This window comes from Macaca thibetana, chromosome 12 (genome assembly GCF_024542745.1).
Source record: "Macaca thibetana thibetana isolate TM-01 chromosome 12, ASM2454274v1, whole genome shotgun sequence".
NCBI classification, from domain to species: domain Eukaryota; kingdom Metazoa; phylum Chordata; class Mammalia; order Primates; family Cercopithecidae; genus Macaca; species Macaca thibetana.
In genome coordinates, this window is record NC_065589.1 from 6,364,895 (window position 1) to 6,380,677 (window position 15,783).

General features: G+C 46.8%; 1 protein-coding gene across 1 annotated transcript in view; it reads left to right on the top strand.

Annotated features, from left to right (window-relative positions):
- Positions 1-386: 386 nt before the first annotated feature.
- Positions 387-15,783, top strand: part of ASB18 (ankyrin repeat and SOCS box containing 18) — a 74,521-nt gene continuing 59,124 nt past the window's right edge. The window contains 1 exon segment of the mRNA XM_050751691.1: positions 387-650. Coding sequence (XP_050607648.1) covers positions 446-650 — 205 coding nt within the window. The 5' untranslated portion in view covers positions 387-445.

Below are 15,783 nucleotides of genomic sequence, written 5' to 3' on the forward strand. Positions count from 1 at the left end.
ACAGGTGACCAGACGCTCCTTTTAGAGGAAGTGAAGGAACACAAGGGGTAGAATATTAGAAAATATTCCTTTCTGCAGAACTGAGGTCCAAGCCCAGGGCCAGGAAGAGGTTTTCAAAGTTTCAGGAGAGAGCCTCACTTTTGATAAAAGAAGACATTATTCCACAATACCCATGAAAGCTCTCTTTGAAAATATTGTCTCTCCTTCTTGCACCATTCACAAACATGTCTGCTGCCCCCATCTCTAGAATAATCCTTCGCTGAGGCCTCTGAAAAGATTACTTCACACCTCCCTGCTGGCAGGTGGCCCTCCCCAGGGACTGTAAGAGGAGCCAGGGTGCTGCTACTTATAGCAGCCCTCACGCCACTCTCGCGGACAGCTGCTGATTTTGGAGTCACTTTAGAGGAAGAAAAGAAAGGCTGGTCCCTGCACAAACGACACAACAATGTCCAACTCGGATTACCTTCCCGACTACCCACTCAACTCAGATTTAGTGAAGAGATTAAAGTCTGCCCTGGATGCCAAAGATGAGGAGAGAGTGGGGGATTTAATCTGCACTGAAGTCACGCCCGTGGACGCCGTGATAGAACTGGCCAATGACGACTGGATGAAAGACCCCTCAGCTCAGCTGCCCCCCGGCATGCTGCTAGGTAACCAGAACAAGCCTGCTGCATCTGGGACTTTATTACTAAGTTACGCTGATGGGTGGGCAGATCCTGGAGGTAGAGGGGCAAATGTTTGAAAAAAGCAAATGATATGTACTTGGGTATCTGACTCTCGTACATACGTGCATACACGCGTACTGCATACTGTACATGCGTGTGCTACATAAGCAACAAGTGCAAGACAACACAAAAAAACTAACCCTTGGTGCCATAATCCACCACAGTGGCTGCTCTGTGGCTCCATTGTTTTCCAAGCTTGTCCATTTGCATGTGTAAATTTCACCCACGGATAACCATATCATACACATAATTGTGTGTTCTGCTCCCCTGAGATCTAAAAAATCTAAAGTATCTTCTATGTTGCCAGTCTTCCTAATTTCAATCCCCTATTGAAATACTTAAACCAAATGCCTACAAAAATATAATATTTGGTTACCTTTGTGCTTCTATAAATAATGCTGTAACGAGCATCTTTATTAGGATTCATATGGCTTTTTTCTTATTTGGGATTATATCCTTACCATAAATTCCTAGGAGCCATATAACTGGAACAAGAACATAACATTTTTTCAAAGTGTATTGTTTCTAAATTGGTTCCGAATTGTTTTCCGCAAGGGTTTCTATTCCCTCTGACAGTGAGGTGATGTGTTTTGCCACAGCCTCACCATGGAGCATCGCTGGTAATGAATGTGTGTATTAAATTGCCATTTAATAAGCATACACTGGTAATTCTTCACTGCCTGCGCCCATCCTTTCTTTGCAGGTCTGGACGAAGTCTTGTCCACAGGATTTTTTCTTTGTAGGCCTCATCAGGTGCAAGACTTGTCTATTTGGGTCTCGGGCAGGAACTCTCCATCTCTTTGAATCATTTTTATCATTTTGTAGGACTTCTTTATGTAGCAATAGAAATCATCCCTTTGTTGTGCTTCCTGAAAGCGTTTTCCTGACCTGTGATTTACTTTTAGTTGTATTGTGCTGTTTCCCAGCTTGTCAGATTAGGGGACGAGGTTAGTCTTGGCCCCTAAGGGACGCTGAGGGCTCCTCTTCACCCCCATTCTCCCTTCCAACATAGGTGCACACATGCACACACATGTACGCAACATGCAGGAGGAACACGGATGGGACATGTGTGAGAGTTGCTGCTAGGGAATGGAGCTTTCGGGGTGCTGAGGTGCTGAGGTCTGAGATTGGAACTTCTGAGGGGGTCCGCCCTACCCCCTTGGTTTGGATCTACTTCCTGGGCTGCCTTGCAACGGGGACTTAAGCCGCTTTAGGAAGGAACCTTCTCTTGCTTCCTCTTCACCTTGGTTTTCCTAACATCTGGCAGGGGTCAGGAGCCATGATCCAAAATTTGGTACCTTCCATCTCTCTAGATGATTGCCCTGGGGGGATGTGGTTAGGGAAGGCCGTCATCACAAGCAGTGATTGGACCGGGAGTGCTGAGCTGTACATCTTGCATTCGCCCTCAAGGCCCACCGTACCCAAGCAGCCCCAGAGGCTGATCTCTGCAAACTGCATCAGTCCCACTTGCCCTCTGGCTCCTGTTGGGTGCCACTAATGAAAGGAGCTGGGGGAAAGCGAGGGCAGGGCGAGTGCTTCCCCGGCCCTCCTTGCCAGATTGCTGCTGGGTTTAGCACCTCCTTCTGCGGAAGGCTCGGCTCCTTCCCAGCAGCTCCTGCCCCTCCTGTGCCATCAGGTACAGGGTTAGAAATGGCCACCCACTGTGGCTGCTGCCGCCTGTAGGTGGTCTCCTGTAGCTCCTGTAACCCTGCCTGCCTTCAGCATGCCCTGAGCTCATGCCATCTGCTTTCTGCTGGGATCCTGACTGCAGCAAGCGTCCTCTCAACAGCTCTTCCTTCATAAACCTGTCCCAGCCGGTTGAAGATTTGTGTATTGGGAATCTCGAACCTAAATATCCTTTCTTTTCACATTACTAATTGCCCTGCAAAATCTTTACTGTGTGTCTCATTGTACCAAACACTTGAAACTGTGAAAATGGTGATAGGAAAGTTACATTCCTTCCACAATGAATCCATTAAGTTATAAATTACATACTGATATGGTTTGGCTGTGCCCCCACCCAAATCTCATCTTGGATTATAGCTCGCATAATTCCCACGTGTTGTGGGAGGGACCCAGTGGGAGATAATTGAATCATGGGGGCTGTTTTCCCCATACTATTCTTGTGGTAGTGAATAAGTCTCACAAGATCTGAAGGTTTTATAAGGGGATTCCCCTTTCGCTTGGTTCTCCTTATCTCTTGCCTGCCACCATGTAAAACGTGACTTTGTTCGTCTCTCGCTTTCTGCCATGATTGTGAGGCCTCTCCAGCCATGTGGAACTGTGAGTCTGTTAAACCTCTTTGTCTTTATAAATTACCCAGTCTCCGGTATGTCTTTATCAGCAGCATGAAAACGGACTGATACACATACACATGTACTTTTTCCTACCTAATGATTCAGCAGTGCAGGAACAATTTGATACTGATGACATGTTTAAAGTGCTTGGGTCTCTCCAGGTTGCTTCAATTCAGGATGATGGTATGCTAAATGATTAAACAGGTGATCCTAGGGCACGCCTTATCAGTGACTTTATCACAGAGAAAGCAGGCTGGACTTCAGGATGAGGGTGCAGGGAGCGATACAGTCAGACGTTCATTTGGGGTATGCCACTCTGGCTAACATGGGAAACTAGGATTTGAAGGAGGCAGAGAAAGGCTAGGAAGAAGATGAATCTAGCTGGGAGTTCATTGAAGGCAGTTGCCCACGTGAGAAATGGCAAGAGTCTAAGCCAAGGCAGAGGAAGACACAAAGGCAAAGTGACAAAGATGAGAGGAAGGGGGCCCAGGTTCTTGCCTAAGCTCTCCCGTGACCTGTGTGACCTTGAACATGTCAGACCACTTCTTTGAACCTTAATTTCCTCATTTTCAAAAATGGAATTGGTCTGGATCATCTCTAAGCATCTTTACAAATATTTGGGAGGCTCAATGGGAAGGCTGTGGTGATGAGAAGAGGATAGGGCCACCGGCTAAGATAGAAACAAGAGGGATCTGGGATTATGATGATTTATTGAACCTCTACTCCACTGAGCTATGTAACCTCAGGAAAGTCACTTTCTCTCTCCAGACCAACGTCTCCACTTATTAACAAGGGTATGAGATTAGATCACTGCTTCCCACATAGAGACCCACAAGCTTCCTGAGAAAAGCTCCATGGTGGGATGAGCTTGGGAACTGCTTTCTGCTGGGTCCTCCCCTCAGAGATTGCCACGATGACATATCAAAGACTTGGAGGAGTTTTACCACAAAGGGACTTAAGGATTGCAATTGCATTTGGCGCGGTTTCTCATCTCACCCCAGAACCTCACTTTCATGTCTGCTGACAACCCATAGAATTGGTGATTTGCAGAGGCTCTTGGGGAACCGCTGCTGGCTTGGATCATCTAGGTTCCCTCCTTCTCCATGCTTCCCTGAAGCCATAATCCCAAAGACTCACTGTCGCAGCCTAAAATGGGCGTAGGCTCCTTTTTCCTGTGGGAACAAATGTTCTCTTTCTCAAGGCAAGGGAAAGTTTGGGGGGACCATCTTTCATGGGAGAAAGAGCTGTTTGGATTGTAAGCTACATGTAGGGTCTTTACAATTTTTGAACAGTGGTCAAAACTCATCACAATGACCTTGAAATGCAGCACATATTGGGAATAGACCCTGTCAAGCATCTAAATCCCCGAGAGGAAGAATGTGAAAAGGAAGGAATGATAACACAGGAAAACAGGGCTGGGCCAAGAGAGGGGGCAGAGCTAGGGATGCCCACCCGGGCCAGGAGAAGGCAAGGGTCAAGGCTCATGTTGGCAAAAGTACCTGGGGGAAAGAAGAGGGAAGAGGTTTCTATCCCAAGGACAACCCCAGTAGACAGAAGAACTCTGAGTTTTGTTCAAAAAATGACAATGTGAAAAAATAAGAAAAAGAAAAGTAACCATTCTTTCTGCATGTTAACATGATCACTTGAGGACGTTGCCTCTTGCACTGCAATCACCATGCTCATTGGCCTGTAAACTTATTACTTCCACCAAATAGAACAGAAAGAAACAGAATATATTTTGATGCATCCATGTCAACATCACCACAAAAAAAAAAAAAAAAAAAAAAAAAGCATAGAGAAAAAGGGGTATCCAATGGTGGAAAGAACTTTTTCTGGAGAAGTCCCTCAGGTGAACATGTGCCCCCACCTTGGTGCAGGCAGAAGTCAAAGGAACTGAAAATTTTAGCCCTAGCAGACATTGGGGCAAAGCACAGAACATACCCTGAGGCAGGCATTAGGCAGGAGAATGGCCATCAATCCGAGTTCTCTTAAAGAGGCAATTGGCCCGTGCCCTTGCGAAGACACCTGCTCTCCTGCAAGGATGGACCTGGGACACTCAACATCCTGCTGGGCTCACTGAGGCTAACCCCCCAACTCCCTACAGTCAGCCTCCCCATCCCAACAGGATCCTCCCAGCCAGGGCTGCACCTCCTCTGCTCACCTTTGCCATCTCATCCTTCCAGACCCCAAGCAGGGGAGGTCACCTCCACTCAACATCCTGCTGGGCTCACTGAGGCTAACCCCCCAACTCCCTACAGTCAGCCTCCCCATCCCAACAGGATCCTCCCAGCCAGGGCTGCACCTCCTCTGCTCACCTTTGCCATCTCATCCTTCCAGACCCCAAGCAGGGGAGGTCACCTCCATTGGAAGGCCATCCCTGAGCTCTGGGACAGAAATCTTGCATCCTCCCTCCATGAAAGCATAATGCCTTTAGTCTCCATCCATTACTGAAATGCATGGCCTTGCTAGGCTGGTTTTTATATACCGACTGGACAATTCAAACCCAAATGCAACCTCCTCCAGGGCAAGAACCTCACCTAACACTCGATTATATCCAGAGTCTAGCACGGGGTTTTAGCCCTGAGAGAAAGCTCGGACTCTGGGTGCAGTGATTGGCATGGAGGAGCCAAGCTCCTTTGCTCACCTTCAGCTGGGTGGGCACAGACTGCATTTCCACAGACACTATCGGGATTTGTGTTTCTGCAGAGAAATATTTAATTCTACTTTCTGCTAAAGCCAAGTCTCTATTGTTTAATATTAGTAACAACTGCATTATTTGTGCTTGCCTCTTTTCAACACCAATTGGCTCAGTAGCTGCAGAGAACACAGAGAGGGAGAAAGGACGGCTGGGGGAGGGGCAGTGAGACCCATCTCGCCCCCCAAATGCATCAACTGTACAATTTGGTAACTAGTGTAATCAAACGACTTAAGAAACAACTGATTACTAATTGCTATTATTAAGGATGTCAGCATTCCATGATTTTGCTGCTGATATATTATATACAAGTCAAGATGCTACTTGAATTCTTGATTGAAATAGAAAAATAGAGGCATTATGTTGTGTTTGGGGTAATGGTATTACCCCAGAGGAAAGTTAAAGAAATACTAATTGAGTTTTTATTAAGAGATCTCACCAGCCGCATGTATAGGTGGGGAATGAGTGCGGGTAAACACACCACGGACATGTGCACACATGTGAAAATGGGGTCCATTTGCAGAATTAGACTTCTCATCTAAGGCTTGATGCGGGGCGAACCATGACACATGGGCCATATCCCCTGCTCCCTTAAGTCAGACATCCTTCCTTATGCCTGGAGAATAACATCACTCAGGACAAACCAAATGGCTGACTCTAAGTTAAATGAGCACAGCTCCTGCCTTGGAGGAATCATTTTCCAACGCAATGACAAGAGCGTACCCACTGATGGTGGTGCCGAGACGTGGTGTAATGGGAAGGGCAAGGGACTGAGAAGAAGAGGACCCAGGTTCTTGCCTAAGCTCTCCCATGACCTGCGTGACCTTGAACATGTCAGACCACCTCTTTGAACCTTAATTTCCTCATTTTCAAAGATGGATTGGTCTGGATCATCTCTAAGCATCTTTACCAATTGGACTAACTCAGGTTCTAAGACGAATGGCTTGTGTTTGTGGAGGGGATGAACAAAGCCTCCCGACCCCCATTGCCTTCCCAGGATGATGGATTCTAACAGGGGCCTGTGTGGGCCACACCCCGCCTTGGAAGGAAGGGCTCCAGTGGTGAGGTTCAAGTCAAGAGGCAGTGAGGATACCAGCTGGAAGGTGCGTAGGAAGCTGGTGTACGAACTCATATGCACAGATTAAGCGGCAGCTTGGCTCAAGGCTTAGGAAGAGTAAGTCCCCAAATCAGGGCATGTTCAAACTGAAACTGGGCAAACAGAGGCAAAGAAGGAGGAGTCGGCAATGCACCAAGGACCTGCTGTTCCCTGGAGAACAGGTGAGATCATCTCCAAGAGCTCTCACCTTTCCACTCCTCCAGCTGAGGAGAATGAGGCTTGGAGAAGTTGCATGACACACCTTGGGTTCCACAGTCGGCAATATAAACCCAGTGCCCTTTCCTGTGCTCCACGGCACCTGTAGTTCATCCCACAGCTACGTTCTACAGACGGGAACACTGCTGCTCACCTGTGTTGCTAGTCGACAGCCAGTTAGGAGCCGAGTGGGAGCAGGTATGCTTCCTGACTTGTAGTCAGGGACACATGCTGCCTACCCACCCAGAGACATTTTGCAGGAAGGTCCCTGAAAAAACTTCCCAGTGAAGCTGTCTACAACCCTTTAATCTGATGTGATGCACATATATGCATACGTACACATGCGCACACACAGTCATGCACACACGCACACACACACACAATCTCAGTAGATGGAGTCCCTGGTTTCAAATCATTGAGCAAAAATAATCCAAAAAATCACAGGCAAGTGAGTGGGGTGCTAGGCTGGAGAATAAAAACAGAAATGGGAAGCGAGAGGTCACCCACGGCAGGGCAGGCAGGACGAGAAGCGTTCTGCTGTCTTGACTGCTCACCCCACCAGAGATCGTGGGGGCAGGGAGACCCTGCTCGAAGCAAAATGAAATTAAACCTTTCTAAGTACTTATAAATCAGCACCTAATGACACTCTCCCACCACCAGCCTGAGCATTGCTCTTATTACTTTGATTCACAAGCCAGGAAAAGATCCGGAATTATGCACAAATTATTGTCCCATCTTCTTAATTAACGCTGATTGCAAAATTCTTGCTAAAGTCCTTGCTAACAGACTCAATTATGCGCTGCCTGAATTGATTCACCCAGATCAAGTGGAATTTATTAGAAATACACTTTCCTACAATAACATCAGATTATCTTTGAATATAGTTAAATTATTTAGGAATAAAATGGCTGCAGCAGCAGCCCTCTCTTTAGATACAGAAAAATATCTCCCACCACCTAGAATTAAAATGTTTCTTTGCTTTCTATGAGACACACACCCTAGGCTCTTTTTTTTCCCCCAGAAGCAGGTTGAATCACACTGTGATGAGATGAGATGCATGCCTTAGAGCTAATGGTCCGGCTTCAAAGGCATATGGGCAAGAAAAAAAAAATCCTACAGGGTCGCGTCTCAGCTCCCCCCAAGTATGAACCGTCACTGCCCGTGGAACACAGTGAAATTGCAATTAGACTAAATCAGGATATTTTCAGAATCAAAATTGAGAAACGGGCTAATAAAGAAATAATGTATGCTGATGACATACATCTATTAGCATCACTCCCAAGCACACTGGAGAGTTTGGAAAGAACAAAAAGAAATGAGAATAATAGCGAAGAGGCTTTTCTACCTTTCCAAGATGACGACAGTTTCCCGCCACAAGTGCTCGGCTTGAGAAATAAACATTCCGAAGGAACTAATTGGAAATGGCAGGCATGCTCTCTATAGCCTGATTCCAGCTTCCCATCCAATGCCCCACTATCTTTTAATGCCAGCCTCTGCACCTGGAGATTGGACAGGGACTAGGTTTGTCTTATTTGACACATCCTGCACATAGTAGGTACCTAATAAATATTTATGGGCTGGGCATGATGGTTCATGCCTGTAACCCTAGCACTTTGGGAGGCTGAGGTGGGTGAATCTCTTGAGCCCGGGAGTTTGAGACCAGCCTGAGCAACATGGCAAGACCCTATCTCTACAAAAAATACAACAATTAGCCGGGCGTGATGGCATACACCTACAGTCCCAGTTACTCGGGGGACTGAGGCAGGAGGGTCACTTAAGCTGGAAGGTGCTGCGGTGAACCGGGATCGTGCCACTGCACTCCAACCTGGCAACAGTGAAAGTCAGTCTCCGAAAAACAAATGAATACATAGAAGTTAAAAATAAATAAATAAGAAATAAATAGCACAGGGAGAACACAGTAGAAATCCTCTGGCTCCACCCTCGAAAGAGGAGCATGTTCCTGGGAGACTGTGACCCAAAGGAAGGAAGCCCAAATAAAGGGAGGCCAGCAGCAAACGTAGGGCCCCCAAGGCATGGCACGTGGGACAGGGAAGTGGGACCCAACTGGGACTTGGGTGTGTAACTCAGAGAAGAGAGGAAGCCCCAGGCAAAGAGATTGGGACGATATTGTTTGAGGCCACAAATTCTAGGCACAGGTGTTTACACTTACTTGGAAAGGCCATGAGGAGCCATTCAGCAAAGGAATGAGGTCATCTTAATTTGTAAAGAAAACACCTGACTCTTTTACCTAACGAGAAGATAGAGGAGAAAGGACAAGTGCCAGGAGATGCCACCAGCTGCCAGCTGTCCCCTCACAACCACCCTCCTCTTCTGCTTTACCAGCAAAATCCTGTAGTGTGCAACGTGCCCACCTGAAGAAAGAAATACATCTCCCCACTGTGTTAGTCCCTTCTCACATTGCAATAAAGAAATACCAGGCCAGGCACCGTGGCTCACACCTCTAATCCCCAGCACTTTAAGAGACTGAGGTGGATGGATCACCTGAGGCCAGGAGTTCAAGACCAGCCTGGCCAACATGGTGAAACCCTGTTTCTACAAAAAATACAAAAAGTAGCCAAACGTGGTGGTGTGTGCCCGTAATTTCAGCTACTCAAGAGGCTGAGGCAGGAGAATCGCTTGAACCTGGGAGGCGGAGGTTGCAGTGAGCCAAGATCGCGCCACTGTACTCCAGCCTGGGCGACAGAATGAGACTCCATCTCAAAGAAAAAAAAAAGAAATACCAGAGGTTTAATTGGCTCACGGTTCTGCAGGCTGTATAGGAAGCATAGCGGCTTCAGCTTCTGGGGAGACTTCAGGAAACTTTCAATCATGGCAGAAGGCAAATGGGAAGCAGGCAGCTTACACGGCAGGAGCAGGAGCAGGAGAGAGAGTAGGGTGGGGAGTGCTACACACTTTTAAACAACCAGATCGCACAAGAACTCACTCACTGTCTTGAGAACAGCACCAAGGGAATGGCACTAAACCATTCCTGAGAACTCAGCCCCCATGATCCCATCACCTCCGAGCAGGCCCCACCTCCCGCATTGGGAATGACAATTCGCCTGAGATCTGGGCGGGGACACAAACCCAAACTGTATCACCCACTTCCCTTGAAGCTAGGGCTGGTCTTGTTCCCATCAACAATGGGCTTAACAGCAGATGGAGGAGGACAGAAGACAGAGCCAGCAAATTTGAAAACATCAATAGAAAAATATTTGATCTGAAGAAGAGAAAGTAAAATGATGGGAAATTAAATGAACAGGGTCTGTGGGACAAGATAAAAGGTTTAACATACACAACTGGAGCCCAAGAAAGAGAAGAGAAGAGCAATAACAGGATGGAAAAAACGATTAAAGAAATAACTACCAAGCGTTTCCCAATTTTAGTGGTAAAAAACATAAGCTTATAGATCCAAGATGTTCAGCCAACCAGAAGAAGGGCAGAGTTGACAGAAGGGAGTCAGCTGTGTGGGCTCGCATGCCTGGGTGCTCAATTCCTGTTGCTGAGTCATGTTTACTCTGAGAATAAACAGCAGGTTCCATGGGAGTGAAGGGGTGAAACGTGTGCAGAGAGAAGGGTGCAATCAGTTCGATATATGGCAATGCATCATGTAACTCTTCTTCCCACAAACCTGCCATGCTCTGTACCGCCTACAGCAAAGGCTGGCCTGTGGGCTGGCTGCCTGTTTTTATGAATAAAGTTTTATTGGAACTCAGCCACCTCCTTCATTTACATATTCTTTATGGCTGCTTTCATGTGAGCGTGGCAGAATTGAGCAGTTGCCACAGAGACCACATGACCTGCAAAATGTAAAATATTTACTGTCTGGCACTTTATGGAAAAAGTTTGGTGACTCCTGTCCAACAGCACACAGTTTAAATATTATAACAGGCATCCAAAGGCCTAAAGATGTACTCTGAGCTAACTCAGCTCTGCCGTTCGTTCTCTCCCGGCTTCTCTGCCATTCTCTCCCAGCATCCCTGCTGTTCTCTCCCCACATCCCTGCACCCACCGAGGCTGATTAGTCACAGGGCTACTCTGAATGTGGTGGGAGGCAGGAGTCACTGTGGGAAGTGTTTGACCGAAATTGACAGTAAATATTTAGACGTGTTTACAGCAATTTAACACATTAACGTAACATCTATGAGTTTGATTTGCAGACTCGTAATTACCTATTGTTTTTCAGTTTTATTTTTGCCAGTAACTAATTTCATTGTACTTTGAAAGAGAATCAGACCAGGTGAAGTGGCTCAGGCCAGTAATCCCAGCACTTTGGGAGGCTGAGGTGGGAGGATCGCTTGACGCCAGGAGTTAGAGACCAGCCTGGGCAACATAGTGAGACCCCATCTCCCACCACAAAAAAAAATAATAACAATAATAATAAATTAACCGGCAAGTGGCTGTAGTCCCAGCTACTCAGGAGACTGAGGTGGAAGGATCACTTGCACCCAGGAGTTCAGGTTACAGTGAGCTATGACTGTGCCACTGCACTCTAGTCTAGGCAAGAGAGTGAGATGCTGTCCTTAAAAAATAAAAACAAAAATAAAGACTGAGCCCCTTGAACGAGAATCAAACTGCAACAAATTAGAATCAGAAAAGAAAAGAAAAGGAAATTTGTGGTCCCTCACCTCGGGTGCTTAAGAAACTCCGGTCCAAGCCACATCTCCACAACACCTCAGTCCCCAGTCCGTTCCTGGCCTTTGCACAGCCACCTCCTCTGCTGCTTCCCGTCCTCTTGTGTGCCAGCAACACACCCACCATCCTCCCAGTGGCTTGTGAGCTCAGGGGTCAGCGTTGGATGCTGAGCAGAGTTTGTTTCGCAGGAAACTTCATAGGATTAACACCTAGAAAGCCAGGCTGGCAAGGGCAGTGGGGATCCTTGACACCGCCTAACCATGCCTTGGCTGACCCCAGGGGCAGCTCTGGAACAGAGATGACCTGTCACAGGTTTCCCTGCTTGGGGCCAAAATGGCAGGACAGCTCTAGCTGCACCTGGATCCATCACTGGATCTGGCCACGTTGGGAGGAGTGTTCCTGGGTGAGGCAGCTCTGCAGCTGAGGCAAACCGTGGAGGAGCTAACAGCTGGGGTGACAAGTCCTCCCTACAGCTGGGGCCTGGGGGGCTCATCTCTGTGTCCACCAAACCATCTAGGCCCCTCCTCTCCTCTCAGTCCTGAATCACAGGCCTGCTGTCTGTGGCGGCTTCATTTCCTGCTCAGGTGCCCGTCGGCCTGACCCCTCCGTGTCATCAAAGGGCTGGCTGCCTTCCTGACTGTACCTGTGTGCCCATGCACCATAGCATGGTGGCTAGTGACACCCGCCTCTTGCTCAGGCCAGAACATAGGGTACAGCTCCCCACAGCAATAGATCAAGAGGAGGAAACAGACATCCTGGGGAGGAAATGCACCTTCCGTGTCCTGCACCTCCCTCTCGCTTTGCTCAGATGCCACATTAGGGGAAAGCGGGCCCTTTCCCTAGCCCATCGCTCTGATCCCTTATTTGAGGCATCCCCATCTTAATACCTGTACCTCCATACAGCAGTGATCTGATTCCACCGCTAGTTAATGGTGGCCGTCTGCCCTCCCACTCAATTCAACACTCCTTAAAGGCAAGGATTTCTACTTTTTTTGTGTGTGAGACCGAGTCTCGCTCTGTTGCCAAGGCTGGAGTGCAGTGGCACGATCTCGGCTCACTGCAGCCTCTGCCTCCCGGGTTCAAGCAATTTTCCTGTCTCAGCCTCCTGAGTAGCTGGGACTAGAGGCGCACACCACCACGCTCGGCTGATTTTTGTACTTTTAGTAGAGACAGGGGTTTACCATGTTGGTCAGCCTGGTGTGGAACTCCTGACCTCAGGTGATTCACCTGCCTCAGCCTCCCAAAGTGCTGGGATTACAGGCGTGAGCCATCACGCCTGGCCAGATTTCTGTTTATTTCTGTAAGCTTCTAGTACCTGAAAAATGCTCTCTACATGTAAACTCCAATAGAACATTTCCAAACTGAACAGAAATTTACCCTCCCACCTGCCAACTGGGAGAGCATTAGTGTCACTGAACTCTTCAAAAACTTGACTTTTAAAAAATCTTTCACAATAGGCAAAAAGATCTCTTGTCATTTTTAACTTGCATCTTAAGTTAGTCAAACTGAACGTGATTAGCGGTCCTGTGGTTTAGCATCACTTATAGTTCTCATCATTTTTTTTGGAAGTTTAAAGTTCTAATTTTGGAATTTAACTCCGTCAGACAAAACTGGCCTCACTTTGCTGTATGCAGTGTTGACCAAATTGTCTCCCAGACCACCCTTCTCAACTGCAGGATAGGTAAACTTTTTGTTTCTAGAAGGGATTTAAAGGATCACAGGGCAGAACAATCAGACCAAACCAACTTCAAGAGAGAAGTATTTTGCTCTCTGTGTGAGATTCATAAAAAACAATCAGTCTGAACATGCAATTTGTCTCAAGAGGCAGGAGCTGCAATTTTATCATGTAATTAAATCCCCACGCCAGTTGTAAAGAAACTTCGTCACCTTTATCAGGGAGAGCTTCAATGATACACTTTCCAGCAACGTCCCCAGAGTCTATAAATGTCCTTCCAGGGCTATTTACTCGTGGTTGTGCACGCTGAGGATTGGGCCGCTGCGTTTTGCACTCATCCACAGCGGATACACGGCGTTCAAGGGCACCTTTGTTTCTGAGCTTCCAAAAAAGCCCTCCTGGGCTGCCAATGAAAGCAGCACTTGACCTTTGGATAAGATCACATTAATAATGAGAAGCGACTGTTGTTCTGCATTATCTGCACTGGGCTTGGTAGCAATGACGGGAAAATAAGTTAGTGAGGTGGTTTCGAAACTCCCTTATTGTGTTCCTCCACTTGATGGAAATGAGATTTCTTAATAATGTGAAATCAGCACAGACAATTTAAGTCATTATTAATAGATGCACTTGATCTGAGGAAGTAAAATGTTTTAATGTTTTGTTAAATGAGGTGTGCTGTGCTAACATTGTTATTCAGAGAGGAGGTTGAGATACTTTAACATTTTTGATATTAATGTCTGTGTGACTAACTCTGGTGGATGGATGTGTCCTGGAACTCTTAAAAGCAGAACTTTATATACCTGCCCAGCTTCTTATTTTTAATTTTTTTTAAATTCTTCAGGGAGTGGGGTGAAAGAAAGGTGGCTTTAGACATTAAAACAGGAAGAATAAAGACCAGAAAAGGGTGAGAAAGTAACCCCACTGGAAGGCCTGGGGCTGCTGCACCAGTTTGTAGTGATGTTACTATCGCAGAGTCCAATCAGACTTAGTACATGGCCATTTACAGAAACCCTTCAGGTAAAAAAGGGGAGAAGGAAATTGACCAGGTCAACAATGTGCACTGGCATATTTAAGAAAGAGTGCACGGAATCTCACAATGTCCACAAGGGTAATGACCTTCTGCCCCTGTCTGTCCACTTGGACGTTTCCAGAAGGAAGCCAGACATTTGCCAATGACCTAGGAAAGAATCTGAACATTTGCCCTTCCCCAAGAACAGAAGAAAACGGCAGGGTGTCCTGCAGCCTCGAAAACTCTACCTCTTGGCTTGAAGGCATGGAAAGTTGTGACCATGGAGAAAGAGCGTGACCCTGCCACAAAGCCCGCCAGCCCCAGGTTTCAGCCTCAGCTGGATTAATCCTTGGAGGCTTCTGGGGAAAAGAAAATCACTAGTCAACTCAATGGCAGGAAGCAAAGATCCCAATGTCACGTGAAAATAATAATCACCATTCAAACGCTACCGTTTGGATACCCCATTATAATTTCAAGGCGGATTTTACCTTTTTCATCTCATTTGATCCAGAGGCAAAAACTCCCTCTCATTAGCTACCTACATTATAGGACTCAGTTATAAAGAACTAGTGTTTGTGTCTCCTGCAGACGAAACATTATGCTTATTATTTAAGCCTCCAAAATATTCTTTGCAAAATTATATTTAAATCCAGTTGACTTACCTGGCAAATATTAGAGAAATTCGGTCTATTCACTCAGTTAGCCAGACACAAGCCAGGCCTCCTCTCCTGCTTGGAGATTCTTGCCTTCCTTTTCCTAAATTCACTTCATGGTCTGCAACAAAAGACCACAGCAATTACATTTGTTTAGTATTCTGCCACGGTCCACCCACACAAATGAGCTTCCTCATCAACTAAGCACACCATTTGAAAAACTAAAACTATTAAATGTACTGCCTTGGAGAAAGTTACATTCATCAGAATCCCTCTATTTCAAGAAGGGCACTGTATTTGTTTAGAAGCATTTCCTTGACCTGCACCCTGGAGTAGACGTTGAAACCCCACGGGCCCTGGCAATGCACAGAACAACACTGAAGAAAAAAGGGGGAGGATTTCCATGGCTGTGCCAGAGAGAAAGGAAACAGACATGGAAGTGAAAAGTGGAATAAGGCTGTGCAAACTGTGATGGACCCCATCACATCCTCACTGTGACTGCCAGATACACTAAGTGATGCTATTAGTGGGCTAGCTTGAAAACCAACCAACCAACCAAGAAAAATCAAAGAAGCCCATGGTGGCCGCCATTGTGGGAGGAGAGCAGAAGGTACACAGTGCAAGCAAACACAGAGGTCAAGGACAACACCAGGAAGCAAAGCACAGGGGTTCTCAGGCGTTCTCAGAGGGACTCTCAGTTCTACAAAGCCAAGAGTGCCAATGAGAAAGGGAACTTAAATGGTCATCTGTCTGACATGAGTTACTCTTACTGTACAGACATG